The sequence below is a fragment of the Mus caroli genome, unplaced genomic scaffold (genome assembly GCF_978045245.1).
Source record: "Mus caroli unplaced genomic scaffold, Mus_caroli_1 scaffold_6, whole genome shotgun sequence".
Classification (NCBI taxonomy): domain Eukaryota; kingdom Metazoa; phylum Chordata; class Mammalia; order Rodentia; family Muridae; genus Mus; species Mus caroli.
The window spans coordinates 28416050-28440818 of NW_028227261.1; the positions used below are offsets into that span (position 1 = coordinate 28416050).

General features: G+C 52.6%; 1 protein-coding gene across 2 annotated transcripts in view; it reads left to right on the forward strand.

The window, feature by feature from the left end:
• Window positions 1–4321: 4321 nt before the first annotated feature.
• Window positions 4322–24769, forward strand: part of Nhsl3 (NHS like 3) — a 30046-nt gene continuing 9598 nt past the window's right edge. The window contains exon 1 of one of the 2 annotated variants that reach the window (XM_021161239.3): window positions 4322–4667. In XM_021161239.3, the coding sequence (XP_021016898.1) occupies window positions 4442–4667 (226 nt within the window). In that variant the 5' untranslated portion in view covers window positions 4322–4441. Of the gene's footprint in view, window positions 4668–14827; window positions 15029–24769 lie in introns of those variants that run through there. The other variant, XM_029476097.2, reaches the window with a different exon arrangement.

Sequence of the window (24769 nt, forward strand, 5' to 3'; positions counted from 1 at the left end):
GTCAGGAACTCAAGGTCATTCTCCTCAGCTACATAAAGACATGTGTGTGTGTGTGTGTGTGTGTGTGTGTGTGTGTGTGGTGGAGGGGGAGGTGTAGAAATCAGTAGATATTATAAGAGGAAAAATGTTGTATTGCTAAAAGAAAGGAATCCTCTCTCTCTCTCACACACACAGTATGGACTGAGACTTGAACTCAGGGCCTTGGTAGGCTGGCAGATCTGTATCCTTCCACACCCAGCTTTTCTTTTTTGAGACAGGCTCCTTAGGGTGACCTCATCTTAAGTCATGTTCCTTCCAAGTAGAATAGCTGGATTACAGGTGCCAGACAGAACACCAGCGAGACCAATAATTACTCTCTGTACTAAGGGAATGAAAGTCGGTGATTGTGGAACCCAGAGCAGGTGTGCAAGAGATAGCCACCTCACCCATAAAGGGAACCACTAGCCATTCCTCAAAGGCGCAGCAGTGACTTCCTCTTCTCTCTCTGCTCTTAAATCTTCTTCCTCCTTTCCCTCAGCTTCTTGCCAGCCGGCACCAACTGGGAGCTGGGCACACCTCCTTTGGGCCTCATACCGCTGACCAAGGGCAGTTACTCCACCTCTTATCCCAGAAAGGGTTGGGAGGGGCTGAATGGGTGGAATTAGTTTGGGGCTCTGATTCTAAGAGATGCAGGGCAGATCAAAGAAGACCTCAGCGGGGAGTTTGTTTGAAATGTTAACAAAGCCGCCGGTAGCCAGCGGCCTAGGAGTAAAGGACACAGGAACGTTGGTGGAGGGAGGGACTCTGCGGGGTTCCCTTTCCCACGGTTTACTGGGGGTCTGCAATTTAGCAGGACTTCTTGGCCCTGCACTAAGACCTCAGCCCTTCCCATTGGTCCAAAAGCCGACAGGGGAGGGGGCAGGCACTGGAGCTCCCTCCCATTTTCTAGTGTCCCACTGAAAAGACGGAGGGCTCAGTCACACCATGGCCTGGCTGAGGAGTCTGTCCTGGAGGAAGAAGCCGGGCCCAGACAGAGACAAAGCGGGTGCCTTTGGGAGACAGCTCTTCCAAGCAATTGTCTTGAGCTTTCCAAACGTGTTAGAGCAAAGTTAGAGGGCCCTGGGGCTGCGGGCCCTGAGTCTGGTTATTGCAAGTTCCTCTCTAGGGACAAGCTGGCAACTTCCTGCTGGGTCAGGTGACAGCCTGGCTCCAGGTTGGACTTTGTGCTGGCATTACAGGGACTTCTGGGAAGTCAGTGCCAGGTCCTGCCGACGAAGGGAACTCAGCTGTGCAATCCCAAGTGCAGGGGAATCGCGGAGCTCCTGCTGGGGCGCAGGCTGGCTCCTAGACTGGGGAGGCTGTGTACTGCAATGAGCAGGGGGGGAAGGGATGGAACACAACCTTGACTTTCCTGTACTCGTTCCTTTCCCTAGGAATCGGGGCTCCGTCCGATCTATGGATTAATTCCTGGGGACTCTGGTGTGAGAGGAGCCTTACCTGGATTTATGGAGTCACACATGACCCTGAACTCTCAAAGGTCCTGGGCTAGTTAGAACACCCTGTTGTCGCCCCACCCACCAGGGTTCTCCTAAAGTTCAGGCTGGGCCTCAAACTCACTCTGTAGCCCAGGATGATCTTGAACTGATCCTTCTGCTTCCATCTCCTGAATGCTGGGGTGACACACCACACTACCACACTGGTTTATAAAGAGCTGGAGAGCTGGGGCTGGAAAGCAGGGCTCTGTGCTTAGCAGCAAGTACTCTGACTGAGCTACTAGCCCCATTATTTTCCTGAAGCCTTTCCTTTCTCTTCCATTTGTGCAGTGGTGAACCCAGGGCCTCAGACATGAGAGGCCAGCACTCTGCCATTGTTCTATAACCCCAGCTACAGACTCATGGAGAACACTGATTCCCTTGTTAAAAATCATATGTGTTTATTATTATTATTATTATTTTATATCCCGACTGCAGTCTTTCTTCCTTCCCTCTTTCCCTCCCTTCCTCCCCTCAGACCCTCCCCCCTCCATCCATTCTTCCTCCATTTCTATCCAGAAAAGGACAGGCCTCCCGTGGACATCAACCAAACATGGCACATCAAGTTGTAGTAAGACTAACCATCTCTCCTTATACTAAAGCTGGACAACTCGATATGAGGGAAAGAATCTCAAAAGCAGGCAAAAGAAAGACTCAGAGGCAGCCCCTGCTCCCAGCTGTGCCCTTGCTCCCACTGTTAGGGGTCCCACAACAAGATCAAGCTGAGCGACTGTAACATATCTTCAGAGGGCCTGGGTCAGTCTCATGCAGGTTCTCCGGTTGCCGGATCCAGTCTCTGTGAGCCCTTACAAGTCCAGGTTAGCAGCTTTTTTTTTTTTTTTTTTAATGTACATTGGTGTTTTGCCTGCATGTATCTGTATAAGGGTGTCAGAGCCTCTGGAACCAGAGTTACAGATTTGTGAGTTGCCACATGGGTGCTAGGAATTGCACTTGGGTCCTCTAGGACAGCAGCCTGTGCTCTTAACCACTGAGCCATCTCTCAAGCCCGAGAGCAACACTTTTTTTTTTTTTTTTTTTTTTTTGGTTTTTCGAGACAGGGTTTCTCTGTGTAGCCCTGGCTGTCCTGGCACTCACTTTGTAGACCAGGCTGGCCTCGAACTCAGAAATCCGCCTGCCTCTGCCTCCCGAGTGAGCAACACTTTTTGCAGCCAGGCATGTTGGTACTGGTAGCAGCTTACATAGGTCCACCATATGATGACATGATGATGGTATGATGGCCTTAAAGCTTATACAGCCAAGCCGGGCAGTGGTGGTGCATGCCTTTAATCCCAGCACTCGGGAGGCAGAGGCAGGTGAATTTCTGAGGCCAGCCTGGTCTACAAAGTGAGTACCAGGACAGCTAGGGCTACACAGAGAAACCCTGTCTCGAAAAACAAAAAACAAACAAACAAAAAAAAAGATTATACAGCCAAACTCTGCCACAGGAAAGAGAGTACTGAAAGAGTGGGTGCTGGTGGTTAGGAAACACTCTCCTGATGATCACACTTTCCAAAAGCCAGGGCAAGGACAGCCGCCTTTAGATCTCCAATCCACCCTCCTCTCCTGCTGGAAGCGGCTGGCATTCAGAAAAGACTTGTTTATACATGCAAACAAACAAACAAAAAGCCAGAGTATTCAATCGTCTTCCCACTTCTGAATGCATGCGTGCAGACTTATTTTATCCCTTTGCCTGAGGCTCAGCATGGGCAGTAGGTGATCTGCCTTAGGGCCCAGGTTCACCACTGCTGGGAGCCTTGGGGCCGTTCAGGGACTGGAGCAGGACAGATCACTCTGCTCTGAGGTCCGCTTACAACCTTAGAGTGAGGTCTACTGTGTGCCAGGGCAGATTAGGCTGAGTGATCAGGTCCTGTTCCTGTCCTTATGCAGACTAGGACGGGGGTGGGGTGGGGGGATGGGGGGGGGAAGCTGTGTGACAAAAGTCAAGTTGATAATGCTAGACAACTCTCAACTCTAACTGTGGGACAGACGAAGAAGACTCTTCTAGGGACCGAGGAGGTTTGCTAGCCTCGAGGCAGAGATGAGCATCAGAATGCTGGCTTTGATCCCTTCCTGGCCTCACTCTCCCTTCTGTCCTAAGGGGAAACATTCCCTACCTTGCTTTCCTCGCAGTTTATAAAATCAGAGATATAAAAGGGCTTGGTCAGCTATAATACCGCAAGAGAGGCCAGCAAGGAAATGAACACAGCATTTTCCAGACTTCTAAAGGCTTTCTCTTAACCAGCTTCTCCAGGCACTCAGTCGCCCACCTCAAAATCCATCCAACTATTTATCGTAGTTGAGCATCTCAGTAGGAAAGCCGGAGTCTTAATATAAGTGCCCTGGGGGAATCACAGCCTCGTTAAGGGTAAACTGAGGCCTGAACATCGCACTCTAGGTACTCAGGAATGAATCAGGAACAATCAAGAACACAGAGCAATTGCTGAAGGCTGCCCCCCCCCCCCCCCGCTGTGGTCCTGAGCCAGGGGAATGCCTGCCACAGGTCCCAGGTGTCTGGGAAAAAAGTCTTTACCTAACCATAGGAGACACCGGGTGATCCAAGCCCAGTACCTCGCTGCCCTACGAATCCCGAACACCCTCGGGGTCTTCCGAGAGACAGACCCTCGAGGATCAAGGAGGGGCGGGGCGAAGAACCTCTTCTCTGCAGCCGGACCTCGCCCTCGGGGCACGGCCGGCGGGGAGGGGCGCTGCTACCGTCAACCCCCCCACCCCGCCCCCGACGGCCGCTCCCGCCCCGCCCGTCCGGCGGCCCCGCCCGCGCTGCCCCCGCCCCCGCAGCGATTGCTCAGCCTCCGCCGCCCAAACTTTTTTCTCCGGGCGCGTCTCCGGCGGCGGCCGCCCCCGCGCATGGGCGCCGCGCTGCAGGGGGCCTGACCCCCGCCGCCGGCACCGCGCCTCCCCAGCTCCGCGCCATGGCGGCCCGCGCGCCCCCCGCCGCACCTGCGGCCGACGAGCCTGGGAGCCCCGGCGGCCCCCCGCGCAGGAAGAAGTCCCGCTCCGGCCTCCGCCGTGCCTTCAGCTGGCTGAGGGGCAAACGGCGCAAGAAGAAGGCGGCTGGGGCCGAGGGCGCCGAGTCCACAGCCCCGCGGGCTAAGAAAGCGGACGACAAGGCCAAGCGGGCCAAGGGCAAAAGCCGAGGTGAGCTGGCCTGGCACCTGGGTCGAGCGCGCCCGAGGGTGTGGCAGGGTGGGTCCCTCTGGTGGGGTCGGCTGTAATGTGGACGGCTTGTCTCCTAGGCAATGGTTTTGGGGGAAGTGAAGAGCCCAGGGCACCCCAAGATAGGTCCTGCGCCGCTCCAGGGGCACAACCTATCCAACTTTCAGGGGCAGAGACCCCTATCTGGGCAGGGATCCCCTAGTTTACGCAGTAAGTGCTGGCTGGCTGGCCCTCCTGGTGGAAAGACACTTCCCTTCTCCTAGGTTGTGCCCTCTGCTGAGTCAGGGTGGTCAGAGATTTGACACTGGCCCAGGGCCAATGGGAGAGGCAGGTGGCCTTGGGTCTTGGGGTGTCGGTCTCTTTGGGTCATTAAGGTCAGCCTACTCAAAAGGAGTTCTTTTTGCCCTCCAGGTAGATCCTGGTTCCAGCTCCCCAAAGTACTCAGCTTGGAGTCCTTTGCTTGAGGTTGTTACCAGTGTTAGCTTTTCCCATCTCCACACCCCGCGCCCCCCCCCCCCCTTACCTGGGCCAAACCACAAACATCCACCTCCTGAGGTGGTGAGATCACCTTCCTGAACCAGAGGCCTCTCCTCATCACTCACTCTCCCTAGTCCCTTGTCCCCCGTAGGAACTTGCTTGTATTGAAAATGGAGAAACTGAGGCTCAAGTGAGGTGGAGAGCCTTTGCCTGCGCTGCTGTGCCAGGTGAAGTCAGCAGCTGCTTCCTAGTCTTTGGAAGTTTTGAGCCCATGGCTCTCCCTGGAATCTAAGGGATGGGAAGCCTGAGAGATGGGGGAGATGGGGAAGGAAGAAACTGGGAGCCTTATATCCCTGTTAAGGTCACTGTACTTTTGGCCACTTGTTTGGCTTCTCCCCATCTCCTGTTTCAATCATCAGTTTGGTGGGGAGACCTTTAGTCTCTGCTGGGGGGGGGGGTGTAGAGGCCAGCCGCTGCTGGAAGTTTATCTTCCTATACTGCCAAGCTAAAGTGCTGAAGGTGAGGGAATGGCCTGGGTCAGGGCCCATCCCACCTAGCTGTGTTTACCTTCAGTGTCCTTTAACTGCCTCTGGCGAATTAGAAGGAACTTTAGGGGTCAGGAAGAGGGTGGAAAGCCTCTTGTACGATTGCATCCGGCAGATCTTCCTTTTGGATAAGGGCCCTGCTCCCTTGCGGCCCAGCCACAAATAGAAATTTGGGCGCTGGGACTGAGATGAGTGGGCCAAGCCCTGAGGGAAGGTTTGCTGGGGCGTGTTTCCCAGGGTTCTGCAGCCCCTAACTGGAGGGGAGTGTGTCCCAGGGTTTCCCACTGGCATTCAGGGTGAAGTCATTCCCTTCTGCCTTAAGAGAGCTTGTGTCAGAAAGACAGCAATTCAGGTTGTGGTCGGTGGTCGGATGGTCAGGCAGGATAGTGGCCCAGTGGAATACCTTATGGGAGTGGATTCTCTTTTTCAGGCGAGCAGGCTGCAGGTACTGAGTGGTAGGTTAGCACTGAACCTCCTGGGGTTGGCAGGTCAGTGGCCTCGCCTCCTTCTCTCTTGTGTTGGGTATTGAGTGGCACTGGGCTTTTTGGGCAGCAGGTCGGCCTCACAGAGTCCACGTGCATGGGTGACACCCTCTGCCCTGAGCTGTTGCCTTTCCAAGTGTGCAGGTGGCCCCAGGTCCTTCTGAGGGCAGCCTTGTTCCCTTTTGCTCCAGCCTCCAATTGTTCCGATTGTGTCCCTGTCACCTGCCTGGCCCAACTTCTTTTCTGTTTATTAAGAGAAATAAATCCGATCTCTCTAATCTCCACTGGCCAGGAAGGGGAGGCTGGAGGCTTAACTCTTTCAGGGCAGATGACCATCAGAATGGATTTGGGGGGGAAGGAGGGATAGACCAGGAGCCTTTCTGGAAGGACCGAAAGGCCTCTGTGGGAAGCTCATCAGGTCCATTACACCCTCAGAGCCAGAGATCTAGAGACACAGGTCTCCACTTCCCTTGCTGCTGCAGTCTACCCCCCTCCCTTCTTCCTCTCATGGCTCTAACAGAAAGGAGGAAACCTGACATTGATGGATTACTCTAAATGTGTCAGGAGACTTACATCCATTCCTTCACTAGATCCCATTTGCAGAGCCGGGCATGGTGGCAGCGTGACAGCACGCCACCAGCATTGGAGTTGCTGAGGCAGGGGAATAAATTTGAGGCCAGCCTAGGCTACATATCAATGCTGGGTCTCAAACTGAGAGGGTAGGGCTGGGGAGGGGGAATCCCATGGAATAAAACTCTGAGGCTTAGTGAAGGTGAATGAGTGATTTGACCAAACTCAGATTTAAATTCAGATGCCTCAGGAAGGAACTGATTTCTCCAGAAGACAGAAAGGAGAGTCTTGAAGATCTCCTGCAGCCCACTCTCCAGAGAGGCAGCCCAGAGAGAATCAAGGGAACGGGGTAGAGTGGGCAAGGATCAGGAGGCAGGCAAATGAGTTTAATTCTGGTCTCGCTACGTAGACCCATGGCAACGTTCAAGCAACTGTGAGCTCACAGCCTCTGTCGGTGCCTCCTAGGAATGAGAGGGGACCTTTCCCTGGACACAGCCATGATGACCTGCGAACTTTTCCCCAGGTTCTCATTAGGGATGATATGAAACTCACAGCAAAGAGAAGTCACCGTGGAACGCAAGGGATTGGTAGATTGTGCTTATAAGCTTAGTCCAGTCTGGCAGGAGTCTGGCCCATGGGAACAGTTCTTCTGTCCCTCTCAAGTTACAGGACACAGGCTGCCCACTCACCCTTCCATGCCCGCCCTTCCTTATCTGTAAAACCAGGGCATTCGAGAATTCAATTAGATAATGGACATGCGAACCCTTCGTGAGTTGTGGAGCTCCGTTGGGTGGTGGCGGGCTTCCCATGTGTGGTGCCCAAGACTCGGGAGTTAGTTCAGTTCATTTTAATCCGTGTTTTAGTCACACCTGCATGCCGAGATTCTGACTGATGCGGAGTCAAAGAAGGTGGAGTCTCCCCTTGTCTCACAGGAGGAGGCAGACAAAAGAGGAAGTTGAAACAGCAAACAGGAGTCTATATTTTCTGGAAAGATCACTTGGACAAGTACGTAGGGATGAAGTGTTTCTGGGACTGATGCCAGAACAGGTCCAGTGGCCAACCAGGGAAGACTTCCTGGAGGTAGTGAGCAGTTTGTGGAAGAAGGGAGTTAGCAGGACAGCTGACCTGAGTCAGACAGGCCGGTCTTTTCCCTGTGTTTGAAGGAACAGTGGAAAAAGTCCTCAGGATGCAAAACAGTTGCTCAAGGTGATGGGGATACTGAGGCCAAGACAGGTAGTATGGGGTTAGGGATGTGTTCACGCAGCATGCATGAAGCCCTAGTTCTGATCTCTGTGTCCCCGTGTCCCCAGCACAGAATGAACTGGGTGTGGTAGCACACACCTATAAGCCTAGAACTTGGTAGTAGCGGCAGGAGGTGTTAGGAGTTCAAGGGCATTTCAGCTACGTAGGGAGGTACATAGGCCAGCCTGGGATACAGGAAACCCTGCCCCGTCTGTGGAAGTGATGTCTGTAGTGACAGTCTTCAATTCAAAGGCCATACTTTCCAAAGTCATGTGACGGCAGATGAGTTTCTAACTGGAAAGTCTGTGAAAGAGCTTTCCAAAGGACCAGCTTTGGGGAAGAGGTGTGTGGCCCTTCTGTGTCCCTTGGGCAGTGATAGGCTTTGACACTGAGGATTGATGAACTCTTTCTCCCTGCGAAGCCTAACAGAGGTCACCCTAGGAACACCATGCCTTCCACTTGACCACTCACTTCCAGAGGGCTGTCCTTGGTGTGAGTTTGTAGAGTCTAGGGTGTGCTTTTGTTTATTTATTTTTATCTATTTATCTATATTTTATTTTATTTTTTTATTTTTAATTTTTTTTTTTGGTTTATCGAGACAGGGATTCTCTGTATAGCCCTGGCTGTCCTGGCACTCACTTTGTAGACCAGGCTGGCCTCGAACTCAGAAATCCTCCTGCCTCTGCCTCCCAAGTGCTGGGATTAAAGGCGTGCGCCACCACGCCCGGCTTATCTATATTTTAAAAAAGATTATTTATTTATTTATTTATTATGGTTTTTCGAGTCAGGGTTTCTCTGTGTAGCCCTGGCTGTCCTGGAACTTACTTTGTAGACCAGGCTGGCCTTAAATTCAGAAATCTGCCTGCCTCTACCTCCCGAGTGCTGGGATTAAAGGCGTGCGCCACCACGCCTGGCAAAAAAATTTTTTACTTATTTTGTGTATGTGAGTACATTGTTGATGCCCTCAGACACACCAGAAGAGGACATCAGACCCCATTACAGATGGTTGTGAGCCACCATGTGGTTGCTGGGAATTGAACTCAGGACCTCTGGAAGTGCTCTTAACTGCTGAGCCATCTCTTTAATCCTGTTTGTTTATTTTTAAAGTAGACCCTTCACTCCAGTGGAGTCAGTCTATCTTACATCCTTACTTTTTTTTTTTCAGTTGAGCACTGGTAGTGTCTTTAATCCCAGCACTTGGGAGACATAGGCAGGAGGATCTCTTGAGTTCGAGGCCAGCCTGGTCTACTGAGTGAGCTCTGGACAACCAGAGCTACACAGAGAAACCCTGTCTGGAAAAATAGAAAATGAAAAACCCAAAACCTTTTCAATTTCCTTTATGGGTATGACTGTTTTGCCAGCATGTTTATGTATGTGTATGACGTGAGCATGCCTGGTGCCCATGAGGTCAGAAGAGGGTGTTTCGGTGTTAGCTCCCCTGAAACTGGAGTTACTGATGCATGTGGGTGCTAGGAAATGAACCAGGGTCCTCAGCAAGAGCAACGAGTACCATCGAGTCATCTCTCTAGTCCCTTTCCCCTTTATGAGACAGTCTCACTGAGTCTGCCCAGCCTCCCCATTTGACCTGGAACTTGCCCTGTAGAACAGGCTGGCCTTTCAAGTACACATCCTCACTAGTCATTAGTCTGCAACGTTCTGAAACACAGTCTTTGGGCGCATTCTTCTTGAAGCTGGTCTGTTCACTTTTCAGTAGCATTTTTACGGATGCTCACAAGCTGTCCTGTGAGGCACATTTCCTCTGCCTGGGCTGTGCTTGTCTTTTTTCTTTTTCTTTTTCTTTTTTTGTTTTTTGAGACAGGGTTTCTCTGTGTAGCCCTGGCTGTCCTGGAACTCACTTTGTAGACCAGGCTGGCCTCGAACTCAGAAATCCTCCTGCCTCTGCCTCCTAAGTGCTGGGACTAAAGGCGTGCGCCACTACCGCCTGGCTTGTGCTTGCCTTTACTTTTCTACCCAGTGAGCTCTTCTTCATCCTTTATGGCCCCACTGTCCTCATCTTTGATACTCCTAGACTTTAAAGCACTCTGCTTAAGAGATTTCAGTTTAGGAGAACTTGTTTTTGTGATCCTCTTTCCTTTGGGTAGGTGCCTCTACCCAGTTTTTTAGCTTGGGGCCTGGCCCATGTAATGGATGCAGGGTTCTGTCTGCTATAATAGAGTGGTTTTTCACAGAGGAGGCAGGCAGTTCTTCTATGTATCGTCTAGTCCTTGTGATGTGATGGGTATTGCCTGCCTTGAGTTTAGACAGAAAAGGAAGGCTTCATTAATTCTCTCTTTTCTTTTCTTTCTTTCTCTCTCCTCTCTCTTTCTTTCTTCCTTTGATTTATATGTTTATTATTTGTAAGTACACTGTAGCTGTCTTCAAGCACTCCAGAAAAGGGCATCAGATCTCGTTACGGATGGCTGTGAGCCACCACGTGGTTGCTGGGATTTGAACTCAGGACCTTCGGAAGAGCAGTCAGTGCTCTTAAACACTGAGCCATCTCTCCAGTGGCATGCCAGCCACTGAATGGGGATGAAGACAGGAGAAGTCTCATTCTTGAGCCTCAGAATCTGATTGTGAGAGCTGGGAACGAAGAGTCATGGAACAAATAAGGAAGGGTTGGGAATCCAGATGAGAGGCCTGGTGGCATAGGACTGCAGTCCCTGCACTTGGTTGGTTAGAGGCCGGGGTGTGTGTGTGTGTGTGTGTGTGTGTGGATCAGGAGTTTAAAGTCATCTTCACTACACAGCAAGTTGGAGGTCAGCCTGGACCACATAAGATCTCCCTCTTCCCTCGTTTGATAAAAACTGAACCAAAACAAAGAAAAGGCACTACAGAGATGCTTTGGGGAGATCAAGGGCAGCTTCCTGGAGGTGCCATGCTCAGTAGCATTGAGGGGTGAGAGGAAGCTGGAGTCATGGGGCAGGTGGGCGTGATTGGGGTTGGGGTCAGCTGATTGGCTGGAGTTCTGGGGGTGGGGGTGTTATCTGGATCTCTATACTTTACTATCCAGGGTCCCTGAGGACAGAGCCTGGGTTAAATGGTTCTGCCCTTGGCCCTGCCCAGCATAGGACCTGGCACTACGCGACTTCAGGTCATAGGTGATCCAGTATGGGCAGCTTTAATCCTTGACAGTCAAAACCGATACCATAGGGAACACGTTCATGGTACTTAGAGACAGGCCCAGAGAAGGGGTGACTTGTTCAAGGTCCCGCTTCTTGGGGAAGCTGACCTGAGCTGACTGGATCCTTGCGTGGGACTGGAGCCCACCCCAGCTGGGGCCAGGCTGACTTTAGCTTTCCCCACTCCTTTGTTCAGACTTCAAACAGAAAAGCCCTTCCCAGAGAGGTGCCTCTAGCAGGGTGGGAAGAGCAGGAAGGAAGCCAGGAGGAGCCGAGGGAACCTCCCCTTCCCTCTCTCAAGACACCTTCAGGCCTTGTTCCAGGTCTCTTGCCTCCTGCATGCATGCAGCCTTCTGCTGCAACCTCCCTCAGGCCTGGGAAGAGCCTGCAGGCTATGGTGGGCTGCCCGCCCCCTCCTGAATTCCCTGTGGAAGCAACACTAGCCACAGGATCTGCGCAACTGGGGTAGCCTGAGCTGTGACCAGGAAAATCCACCCCCCCCCCAAATGAGGCTCTTGTCAGCAGCAAGCAGAGCACCCCTCCCACACCCCTGGAAATCCCCTCTCCCCGAATACTCAAAGCCTCTCAGCTGCTCTCGGCTTGTCACATGCTGAAGGACTGAAATGAGAGGGAGCATTGTATAGTGTTTGGCCCGCAAGGAGCATGGTGGGGTGGGGAGAGTGGGGACACAGTCCCCAAGGCCACCTCCAGCTGCTTGGCTGAATTCGGGAAGGAAGGAGGTGAAGGCAGCTGCCTTGGGCTGGAGGAGTGAAATCTTTCCCCCTTGCCTCCTGTTAGTGCGTGCACCGTGTGTGTGTGTGTGTGTGTGTGTGTGTGTGTGTGTGTGTGTGTGTGTTCCCACTGTTCCTGGGGCTGCTCTGCAAAGGACTCCTTGCTCCTCTCACAGGGGCCATAGAGCCACAGGGACAGCTCTGCCTGCATGGGCACTGAACCTGAATCTTGTGGCAGAGCATATGATACACGTACTAGGTTCCCGGGAGTGCGAGGAGACAACCAGGCTCTGTCTTCTGCCTGGTTAGCCTGTTCTCTCCTGCAGGGGTCTAGCTAGGTGGAAACTTCACCACTGTTCTGTAATCAGGGGTGATGTCACAAGGTACCCAAGGCTAACCATGCAGTGCACATGTCACATCTGCCTGCACAAATGCATAGCCATATTAATGCCTACCATACCGGTCCCCTTTTACTCCCAGATCACCCTGCCTCTCCCATAGTTGGCATCCGGGGGTCAAATCTCTTCTCCAGGGTCCTGCAGCAGGTGCAGCCTTTGAAACAAAAAGCACCTACATGCATGTGCCATTACTACTACCCCCACCAGTGCCACCACTCTCACTTCCAGACAGATGCAAGAGCTGTTATTGCTTCTGCACAGGCCTCGCCATCTTCATCTGATTCAGCAGCACACAGGGCATGTCTGCTAGGCTGAGCCTTGGTCATACAGTTCTTATCCTTGTTGATATTTTTGTGGTTAATAAGGCAGACACCCAAATAATTCAATGTGTTAAGAAAAGTGCGGGGGCTGGAGAGATGGCTCAAGAGTTTTTTTTTTTTTTCTTTTTTTTTTTTTTGGTTTTTCGAGACAGGGTTTCTCTGTGTAGTCCTGGCTGTCCTGGAACTCACTCTGTAGACCAGGCTGGCCTCGAACTCAGAAATCCACCTGCCTCTGCCTCCCAAGTGCTGGGATTAAAGGCGTGCGCCACCACGCCCGGCATGGCTCAAGAGTTAAGAGCACTGACTGCTCTTCCAGTGGTCCTGAGTTCAAATCCCAGCAACCACATGGTGGCTCACAACCATCTGTAATGGGATCTGATGCCCTCTTCTGGTGTGTCTGATGGCAGCTACAGTGTACTTATATAGAATAAATAGATAAACCTAAAAAAAAAAAAAGAAAGAAAGAAAGGAAGATAAGTGCTAGGATAGGGTACTGGGCAGTCCTGAGGTGTGATCAGCAAATCACAGGGCAGCATTAATGTCTGTGGAAGAACAGAGAACTGGGCCAGAGAGAGGGGCACATGGAGCAGAGGGTCAAGCAAAGCTTTGGAGATGAGAAGGAATCTTCCAGGCAAAGACAGGAGTCAGCAGATGTATGTGGAGGTCAGAGGTCACCCAGTGGGAGTTGGTCGCCTTCTCCCATGTGGATCTTGGGAGTCGGACTCAGTTGGTAAAGCATGTCAGCTAGTGCTTTTGCCCGCCTGCCTGCCTGCCCGCCCGCCCGCCCGCCAGCTCTCCTAGCTTTGATACAAGATTCTATTCTCTATGAACATTGGTGCATACTGCTTGGTACACAGAGTATGTCATGTCAGCTCTTCAGGGACAGCACTGTTGTTAGCTTCAGGTTCTTAGTAAGAGAAAGGCCTCAGGGAAGGTTGAGTGTCCTGGAATTACTGGGTACTCCAGCAGGGTGGTGCCCTAGAGAGAGAGGCTTGCTCAGCTGGTAGTGAGAATAAGCCTTTCCACTAGAAACCAGAACCAAGGGCTTCTGGACTCTCAGCCTAGTCTAAGGGCCAGGCAAAGGGCCTTGGGCAGCCTAGAAGACTTTGAGAAGTGCTAAGGCTTAGGTGAGGGTCTTGAAAAAAATAGAGACTGCGTGAAGGGCACATAGCTCTCCAATGTGATACATGGGTGGCTTCAGGCGTTAATACCTCCATGCGCACACAAACAGCAAACAATTGTAGTCATACTCACAAAAGCATAGTCTTATTGATAAACATTATGCATATATATGTATATTTATATACACAGACACACAGACACACACAGACACAGATGGTTACAAACTTAAATACAAGCAAATCAGTGATACTCTGCTACCCTGAGTGCAACAGTCACAATGCTAACTAAATACACACACAGTACACACGCGGACATGAAAACAGGCTCAGTAACACGGACACACGTTCAACACACAATTATACTAGTCAGAGACCACCCAGATGTTTAGACTGGAGTGTATCCGTCATGTCCACCTATACAAATACATAGGCATGGTAATGCTCAAAGTTACACAGGCATTCATCCTTCAAGGTCACACTGAGACAGATGAACAGAAAGGCAAGGGAAAATGTGGGTACAGGTGAGTCCGGGTGTGACTCCTAGCTCCTTGAATATGGGTCGATCAACTGACTTCAAGGGACTCTAGTGTCCCCACTGGTAAAATGGATATGACCGAAGTACCTACCTTGTGGAATTATTTTGTGGATGAAGTGAAACACCGCATGAAAGCAGGTAGCTCAGTGTGCCGTACACATTGAGCACTTAGTGAAAAGATGCTACTATTATTTTCAACTCCCCGGGTTCAGAGATACAGTTAGTTCAATATATGTGCAGGTAATAGTCAAGAGAGAGGTATACAAACACGTGACACTCACGGGGTGGTGGCCGGTGGGCCCAGCAGCAGTAGGGTCCTGCCTGTCTGGAGGCCAGTCCCTTAGCCTCCCAGTTCCACTGCAGTCCTTCTTGAGAGTCAGGCAGCTGGGCTGGGAGATTTCCCGACCCGCCTATCCAACCTGGACCATCCGAGCCCTACCCAGAGCGCTCAGGGCGGGGCGGCTCAGCAGGTCTCCCTGGTCTCTCGGAGGGGTGGAGCGGGCAGGCCTTGCGCCAGGCCCCGCCCCTCCTCTGGCCCCACCCCCGGCATGACCATTGGCCGCAGTGCTAGGGGGCGTGGCCGGACTGGGGCTGGGGGCGCCCGCGGTGGCCGCCCGCGCGTCTTGCTGCCTCCCTGCCGGGGCTGCGGGCCCGGCGGCCGGGCTGGCTGGGCCGCGCTTGGGTGCTCGTGCCGGCTCCCGCACTCACCATGGGCAACTCACACCACAAGAGGAAGGCCCCCAGCGGCCCCCGGACCCGCAGCTTCTGGCGCTTCGGGCGATCGGCGAAGCGGCCCGCAGGTAGGGGTGGGGGCGGGGCAGGCGGGGAGGAGGGTCCCTGCAGTCGCCGCCGGTGCTGCGCTGTCCCCCTCCCGGGGCCTTGTGGGCGTGAGAGTGGGGGGCCGGGAATCTGCTCAGATCCCACCCCTCACATGCGCATGGACACACACGTACCCACTCATACCCGCGGGCGGGCACGCGTACATTTTCACATCTTGCACACAACACCCATTCTCATGTATGTCGGTGCAGAGACCAAAACCCGCATACACAGTCACACCCACACACTGGCACCGGGACACAGATCCTGAGGCACAGGTACATATACCTGTGCATACGGTTTATATGGCCACATAAGCTACACCCACGCCTAGGTTGACACACAGGCACACATATGAGTCATGTAGGTACAGTTGTCCAGTGTCTTAGGCACCCAGCTGTACACACAGGGTCATAGGCAGATTCTAAGGCGCTGTGTACAACACACATGGATGTGCATACACAACACACACACACACACACACTTGTTCTCCAAACCTTTACCCCCAACAGTCTGAAAGTTTGCAGGAGGGAGGGAAAACAACGGTAGGGGAAAGAAGCAGGAAACCAGAGCTGAAGGCTGGGGAACTACCCCGGTGCGCGAGCCGGAGTCCAACTGTTTCCTTGAACCCACCCCCACCGCACCGCTGCACCTTCTCTCGCACCTCCCCAGACCCCCGCAGTTTCCGAGGTGGCCGCCCCATCTTCCCCCATTCAATGCAGCCAGCGGGCTGGAACGTTGTTGCAGCCCTTCCCGGCGTGCTGCGGGATCCCTCCGCGGGTCACATTCCAGTCTCCAAGGGTGGGGGCTAGGGAATGAGGAAGGCCTCCAATCCCAAGGCTGAGATGGCGTTCCTGGTGTTCCCTTGTCAGTGCGACAGTTCTGGGTATCCCAGAGAGTCCCAAGGGGTTCTAGAGGGAGGGCCTGGTTTTCTCACCTTGTAAATGCAGAGACTGGGGAGGGGGAAGGTGGATTTAAAACGGCACCCCACCAAAACGGGGGCTCCAACCGAGGCAGGTCTTATAAGTATGGTGCCTGCAGGTTTGGGGTAAGGAGAGAATCCAGGAGGAAGTGGGATGGTGGGGGGCCCTTGTGGGAAAATCCGCCTCTGTTCTCAGGCTGGCCCACATTTTTGGAGAACTGGGAGCCTGATGATCTCATTCTTCTCCCTGCTCCCCACATAGGGGTGATGGGAAGCCAGGAGAGAGAGAAGAGGGGTCTGTGCTCAGTGCCACTGCCAGAGGCACTGGTGACCTTGGTCAGGCTTTTTTTTTTTTTTTTTTTTGGTTTCCTGGACCTTCATGTCTCCTACACTGGGCCTGTCTGAAAGGAGGGCACCTCAGCACGGTTGACCTGGGACCCACAGAGTTGTGGCTAGCCATTTGAAGGATGAAGAGATTGGGGTCTAGAGAGGAGGGCCTTGTTCAAGGTCGTTTGCGTTGGATGGTTTTGAGTTGTGGTGGTGATCAGACAGGAGGAGGGGTTAGTCTTGTTCAGGTGGACTCTTGACGATTTCTCCGAAGGTGGGCGTTGATGAGAAATTCCTGTAGTTTCCTTGCCTGTCAACTGTGAAGTCCTAGCTGTGATTCTCCCTCCCTCCAAGCCAGTAGGGCTGGGCTAGGGCAGGGCTGTTCCTTTGCTCTCTGATGGTTCATTTCATGTGTTTGTTTCCTGAGAACCAAGTGTGGGTGCAAACTTAGGAGTGAAGGAACGGGTAAGAAGGCGGTGGTTGGAGCCAGGCATGACAGTCAGCCTGAAGGCTGAGGACGGAGAGGGAGGATGAGCCTGAGGTCTTCCCTAACTCCCGAGTGCTGGGATTATGGGCATGTGCCCCTAGGCCTGGCTCTGACATTGACTTCCCTCTGGGGCGCTCAGTGATTCTTCTGACCATTGCTGCAACTCCACGGCCACTCAGACTCCAAGGTGTTGCTAAGAGGCCGTGGGCATTGTCAAGGCAACACAGGGCCAGGGCTGGGAACTGTCCCAGGCTGTACATCAAAAGCTGTTGTCCTGGGGTCAGTTTTAGAAAACCGAGGCAATGTTCTTAACTCAGTCTTTGGAGGACCACAGGATTAGCCCTGGAGTGTTGACAGGCTAGAGGGCACAGCTGGGGCTTTTTTTTTTTCATCTGTGAAATATGGCGTGGCATAGAATTGGGACTCGGCATGGAGGTTAGGGAGAAGTCATTTGTTTGTTTGAGACGGGGTCTCACTATAATTTTGGTTGTCCTGGAACTCACTCTGTAGATCAGGCTGGCTTTGAACTCACAGAGATCCACTTGCCTCTGCCTCCCAAATGTTGGGATTAAAGGCTTGGGCCACTGGATCCCTCGAAGTTTCAGTCCCTCTATCCTGCAGATTCAAGGTCTCTCTCAGCCTCCCGGCCCCGGGCCCTGGTGTAGGCCTGGAGCTTTGAGTGCTTGCTCACTTTATTAGTCTGTGGGATTGAGGAAGTACAAGGCGGCTCCCAGAGAGGGCTGAAGGATCCAGGTCACTGAAAGCCAGTGAAGGTGTTTGAGAAAAGGGAGGAGCCCACAGAACTGGTGTGCTAGGAAGATGGCTCCAGGGCCTGGGCAGGTGCAGGTAGGGCAGGTTAGGGTAGGGGGTGGGGCTGGCGAGAGTGGAAGCTCAGAGCCTGTTGCAGTAATTCAGGGGAGAGGTGATGAACTGAGGGCTCCCAGCAGGGTGGGGGCTGTGGGAGCAGAGGGAGGAAGCAGCAGAATTGACAAAGACCTGGGATTATTGGGATGTTGGGAGCTGTGGCTAGGGAGGCCTGCTTGGGTGTGGGCTGGTATCAGTAGTTAGTTAGTGTAGAGAGCGATCAGGCCCAGTGCACACTCCCTTCACTAACTCACTTCTCTTGCAGCAAGTGACAAGAGCTGTGCTGTTGTCTTCCATTTTACACATGGATAAAGGGGAGCTCACTCAGCCAAGGGAGGTCACTTGCTCAGTGCTAAAGAGAAGGTAGCTAAACTGTGACGTGTGCCCAAGTCTGTGCCCCTAACCAGCCATTCACGGGTGGATGGGCTTCACGCCATAACTGTGTGGTCCACAGGTCTGAGATAGGCAACCTGAACGAACCCTGAAACCTGGACCCTACGGGCAAGCCCAAGAGTAAGAAGCGCCATGGGAGAGGGGCAGGAGTTAGGTATTGAGGCCCTCAGGGCTTAGAGCGGGAACAGGTAGAAAGGGAAGCAGGGATCCAAGGAAGGATGGAGTCCTGTCTTCATCAGATGCCCTTAAAGGGGTCTGAGTGAGGAAGGCAAAGCATCCCTGGGCTAAAAAGACATTGCATCCTGCTGGTATTGCTGTTTGGTGGCCAGCCCAGCACGTCCTCCCAGGCCAGCAGGGTGTATGGTCCTGGACAGTCTGGGGGGATGAACACCGCCAACTGGTTCAGGAGAGCCATCCACCTTACCCTCTCTTCCACTCCCTCACCCTGTCCTGTCAGGCACCAGGCCTGATGGGGTTCCATTCCCCTCTTTAGGTGGGGAAACCGAGGGAAGGGGCTGAGGGGTCAGACTGCCTGGGGTTCCTTCTTTGTGTCCTCTTCTTGTTTCTAAAGCTGGAGGGCCTGAAGTCTTCCAACTTCCAAGACAGGAAGGAGGTCTGAGGCCTCCCATTCCCTCTGTCCCCCCTCTTCTTTTGGGGGAGACTTGTGACCAACTTGTGATATCTAAACTTGGCTGTGGAAGTGCTGGGCTTTCTAGATAAGGGGCTTATCCAGCTGTTATGGATCCGAGGTGTCTGTGATAAGCTGAGTCTTCTTTTTTTTTATACTTTATTTATTTATTTTTTATTTTATCTGTACTGGTGTTTTGCCTGCATGTATGTAAGGAGGTTAAATTCCCTGGAGCTGTCATGTGGGTGCTGGGGAATGAACCTGAGTCTTATGGAAGAGTGGACCATGCATGTGCCTAACAATCGAGTCATCTCCCCAGCTCCTGAACCACCTTTCTAGCTCATGAATGATTCTAAATGGGAGTGTGTGTGTGTGTGTGTGTGTGTGTGTGTGTGTGTGTCTGTGTCTGTGTCTGTGTGTGTTAGAGAGAGAGAGAGAGAGACAGAGAGAGACAGACGCATGGAACGGGACAGATGCTTGGACCACCATCCAGGGGTAGAGTTATTACATGCAAAGGACTTCTTAGAGATTACCTTTTCCACACTACAATTAGAGAAACTGAGGCCTACAGATAGTGATTAAGTGGTGGTTGAGGGCCAGCCAGAGCACAGCCAGGTTGGACTCAGGCCTGTTCCTGGGCCTGGACTGCCAGATAAGGCGAGGTCACTGAAGAGGGGTACAGAGCTGATGTTAAGTGTGCTTTATCAGACTTTATCTTAATGGCCATTAACTCCACTCGAGATTGGAGGAGAGCTCCGGAAGTGGGTAGGGGCAGGAAGTGGGCAGGGGCACTGGGCAGCTGGTTGCATGCGAAGACCAGGGTTTTACAGCTAGTCAGAGCTGGCTCAAAGTGTGACTTTCCTGTCTTTACTAGCCATATGACTTTGAGAAAGTCACTGACCCTTGAGCCTTAGTGAGATTGGAATCTCCTCAGCTGCTCGTCAGGAACTCGAGTCTCTGCTGTGTTATGTATGAGTGGAAGGCCCTTTCTATACTGCCCATGCCCCGACGGGCCAAGGCCGGCTTTGATCCAGTACTGTGTATTTATGCTGGGTTATGTAGCTTTCTTTTCTCTTTGTCTTTTTGGACAGGGTTTCACACAGTACAGGATGGCCTCAAATCCTTTAGGAATTGCAGACATAGGCCACTGTGCCCAGTTTTATGGGGTACTGGCGGGGGGAGGGGCTCAAACCCAGGGCTTTCTGCAAGCACTCTACCAATTGAGCTACATCTCCAGCCCAATTAATTTTCTTTCTTTCAGATTTATTTGTTTATTTCATGTATGTGAGTACACTGTAGCTGTCTTCAGACACATCAGAAGAGGGCATCAGATCCTATTACAGATGGTTGTGAGCCACCATGTGGTTGCTGGGATTTGAACTCAGGACTTCTGGAAGAGCAGTCAGTGCTCTTAACTGCTGAGCCATCTATCCAGCCCCCGGTTTGCTTTTTTTTTTTGGTTTTTCGAGACAGGGTTTCTCTGAGCAGCCCTGGCTGTCCTGGAACTCACTTTGTAGACCAGGCTGGCCTCGAACTCAGAAATCTGCCTGCCTCTGCCTCCCGAGTGCTGGGATTAAAGGCGTGTGCCACCATGCCTGGCGTTTGTTTTCTTTCTTTACGGACAGTGTTGTGTATCAGACCCAGAGCCTCTTATGCATGCTGGGCCAGACTCTCTGAGCCCTGAGCCACATCCTCAGCATAGCTTGCTCTCTGTCTCTCAGATTATTAATTCACTTATTTTATGTTTAGGGGTGTTTTGACTGTATGTAGACATGGACTGCTTGTATAGGTCTGTTTACCATTATGTGTATTGTGTCCCCAGAAGATCCTCTGGGGTCTGGGGTTACAGATGGTTGTGAGTCTCCATGTGGGTACTGCACCCCAGTTCTCTGGAAGAGCAGTCAGTGTGCTTAGCCACGGAGCCATCTCTTTGAGACAGGATCAAACATGTAGAAGTCCTCCTGCCTCTGTCTAAAGTGTTGATATTATAGATGTCATCCCTCCACCAGCTAGTTGAGTGACTTTCTCCAGTGTCCTCAGGTGCGCTGGGACATTAGCCCTACTTCACAGAAGGGCAGACAGAGGCTGTGGGAGACCAGGTTTATTTGTCCCAAGCCTGGGATTGAGTTCTTATGATTCTTAGCCCTCCCCCCCAACCTCCCCCCACCCCATTCATGCTGGCTGCTTCTCTGGCATCCATAAAGTGGGGCTAATCATGCTTCGAAGGAACAAAGGAAAGGGCTTGAAAAATTCAGAATTCCCTGGCCTAAAGGGGTTACTGTGTCATTGTTGGGGCAAATGCTGACCTGGAAACTCCTTAGGACGTTGGTTGTTATCATACTGATTCCTCCCTGCATTACAGCCTGTCCCCCTAGGGCAGGCACCCCGTGGGATGGGATCCTCCCCTCTGCTCCAGGCACTCCCTGCCTGCCCCCCCAATATTTACATTAGAACCTGCCTGGCCTGTCAGCTCTGCCTCTGCTGAGGTGGGGCTGGACATGGGGAGAAAGGAAGTAGATTTCTCATCTTCAGGGGTGGGGTGAACCTTTTTTTGGTCAGGGAGGGGCGGAGGCTCTGACGACCCTTTACCCATTAACAGAGTTGGGACAGCCGTGTGATTTTATGTGAGATCCAGATTTAAATGGGACCCGATACTTCCTGGTTGGGTGACCTTCAGCAAGTGAAGTCTCTTTCCCCTGAGTCTCCTTATTCTCCTTTGTAAGAAAGCAGACTTCACCTTGCCTGTGGGCAGTGGAGGAGAGAGTGTGGACATAGAGGCACCTCCTTCTGAGCTAGTGATGCTCCGTGCGTCCCTCGGTTGTCTTGCTTTTACAGAAAGAGCAGCTACTGACACGTCCGTCCATTCTGCCTCTGCCGTGTAGAAGCCTCCTTTCACCCCCTCTTCATCTTGTTTATTTGTATAAAGTGGGGTTGATACCAAGAGTCTAAACACCCTGAATCCCGGCTGGAGAGCTGGCCAAGGGCAGAAGAGACAGGAGCAGAGGGTTGGACAGAGGGTGCCAGCCCCTGAGCAAGGCCACCTGGCCAGCTGTGCCCTCCCCCCTCATTCTTCTCCCCTGAGTCAGGCCTGTTCACTTGTGGGTGCGCCACCCCCGCCCCTTGCTCTGGAATGGGGCAGGTTGAGGCCTCACCCCATAGGGGATGTTGCCAAGAGAGTCTGCACACATGCGCACAAGTGAATGTGGCTCTGGAGGGAGACAGGCTCATGTCCCTATCCCCAGGCTCAGGAAAGCCCCTGGGTAGTACGTATACACACCTGTCTTCCTGTGTGCGCAGCCACTTGGCAGGCCTTGTGTGGGCCTGCAGTCCTGCCAGTAGGTGAGGTGGCTGTAGGCTGGGGTGGCTTGTGTGTGCTTTGTTGGTGTTGTCCTGGCTGTATCTATCCGTCGGAGGAGGTGGCCACAGTGGAACGTTCTCAGGGCACATGCCTCTTTCTCTGGCCACGGGCCCTGTCTGAGTTCCAGAGCTTGCCTGTGTGTTTCCTAGTGTACTATGCTTGGTGGGCCATGCCAAAGAGCAGGATGTCTTCTTAGAGCCAGAGGCCTCCTCCCTCAGCCCAGAGCAGGAAGCCTTGGATGCAGAAGCCCCTCCCTCAGGCAGGTGGGGGTGGGGTGGGGCCTTTACCAAAAGGTCTTTGCCCAGGCAGCACCTCTGGACTGTGAGACCAGCCCTGAACTGGGGACTCTTTAAGTGTGGCCTTGAAGAGCTCCTCCCTCTTCTGGTTATCGGCTGCTTCAGAGGCGTTCCTCCCTTTCAGATACTCAGGTTGCAGAGCCCTTCCCTAATTAAGCTCCTGGTCTGTAGACCTGTTCCTGGGGTAGCTCGGCAGGTTCTGGGTAGGGGGAGAGGTATTGAGGTGGGAGAAGCAGATGTTGTCAGGTGAGAGTCTTGGCTGTGGCTGGGGATTTTGCAGCCAGGACCTTGAGTGCAAGTGGAGGGTCTAGAACCTCTGGGCTAAATTCACCCTACCCCCAACTCAGCAGAAGCCCGGCCCTTTCTGTGTAGGGGAAGCCAAGAGTGACTGCGCCGCACTGTGAAAGGCTCAGGAAGCAGCTGAAGGCCTGGGAAATCTCCTAGCTCCCAAGCCTCCTGGGTCCTTCAGTTACTAGGAGAGTTCCTACCTCCCAGGACTGTGTCACATCCACGGGGGAAGAAGCAGCGTTTGCCCTCCACCAATACCTGCTATGCAGTAGTCACCACTCCGGTGTCTGGGTAGGAGAGGCTGATGGTCCCACCTGGAGGCAGAGGATGAGCGCATGCTTCAAGGCCTCCAGTTTATTGAGATGATGGAGTCTGCCCCATCCCCCACCCCCAAGCAGGGAGGTCAGGTTTGAGGCTGACAGAGTCAGTAGAACGTGACTGCTCGATTCAGATTGTTCTCAGTGAAAAGGCTCCTGCCACTTACGCAGTGGAGGCCGGAGGGTGCAGCTTCAGACTGTTCGTCCGTCCTCACCATCTCATTTCCTCATCTGTAAAATGGAATGAAAGTGCCGACTCTGGGCAGGGGGTGGAGCTCACTACCCTGAGCAGGTCGGTAGAGTGCTCGCTCACCTAGTGTGCAGGGATCTCTGGGTTTGCTCTCCGGCAGCACATAAATTGGTTATTGCAGTACAAGTCTGTAATCCCAGGGAGGTGCAGGCAGGAAAAGGAGAAAGTTCAGGGTCAGGTCAGAGTCGGGTCAGGAGTGGGCAGAGTGCTGCAGTCACACACCTACCTGTGTTGGGTCCCCGGAGTCCACTCGGTGAAAGGAGAGAACCAACTCCCGATGGTTGTCTTATGACCGCCACACGTGTGCAGTGGTGTGTGCACCCACCCATCCACACACACACACACACACAATAATGGAATTAAAAGATAAGTTCAAAGTCATCCTTGGCTAGCTAGCATGTTAGAGGTCAGCCTGGGTTACAAAGACCTTGTCTAAATAATAATAATAATAATAATAATAATAATAATGATAATAATAATAAAGCTGGGTGGTAGTAGCACACACTTTAATCCCAGCATTCAGGTGGATCTCGTAGTTTGAGGCCACCCTGGTCTACAGAGGGAGTTCCAGGATAGCCAAGGCTATACAGAGAGACCCTGTCTTGAAAAAACAAAACAGAACCAAAAAAAAAAAAGGAAAGAGAAATGTCTATTTCTACTAGGTGTGATGGCATATACCTGTAATCCTAGTACTTGAGAGGTTGATGCAGGAGGATTGCCATAAGTTTGGTGCCAGCCTCAGCTAATATATATAAATCAGGTCAGCCAGGCCTACTTTCTTTGTTTAAAAAGCAGTCAGGAGTGCCTGCCTCTGAGAGTGCTGTGGAGACGCAGCTGCTTCAGTGCTGCGGATCCTGCCCCACGCATGTTTGTTTGGTTTTTTTGAGACAGGGTTTCTCTGTGCAGCCCAGGCTGGCCTGGACCTCACTCACTCTGTAGACCAGGCTGGCCTGGAGCTCACAAAGGTCTGCCTGCCTGGCTACATGTCTGTTTTCTAGAGTAAGGTTCTAGTTGCTGCTTGAGCAGTCTCTTGAGAGACCAGAGCTAATGGAGGAGAGGCAAAGAGATCTTGCAACTTCAGAGCCACTGAGTTCTTGGCTCTTCAGGGAGGGATGCAGTGGTGGAGGGGTGCAGCTTCGCAGGAGTGTGGGTTGCAGCTTGACACAAGTCACAGACCCTTTATTCTCAGCAACTGGGGACTTCCCTGGTCCCTGCCCAGCTGAAACCGTCACTGACTTCCGAGGGTAAGGGTCCAGGGGTCGCCTGACATGGCGCCTGCACTCCTGATTTCTTCTCCTGCCAGCCCTCCCAACAGTTGACTGTTTATCAGTTCTGCTGGCTCCCATGGTGGAGAAACTCACTTTACTTCAAGCCCTTTGCATTGGCAGTGCCCGCCTGGCTAGAGCCTTGCGATTCAGGAGCTAGAGTTACAGAGGGTTGTGAGTTGCCAGGTGGGAGCTGGGAATGGAACCTGTGTCCTCTGCAAGAACAGCCAGTGCTCTGAAGTGCTCAGCGTCACCACCTCAGCATCTTTTGTCGTGGTTGTTTTTGTGTTTTTTTTGTTTGTTTGTTTTTGTTTGTTTTTTTTTCTC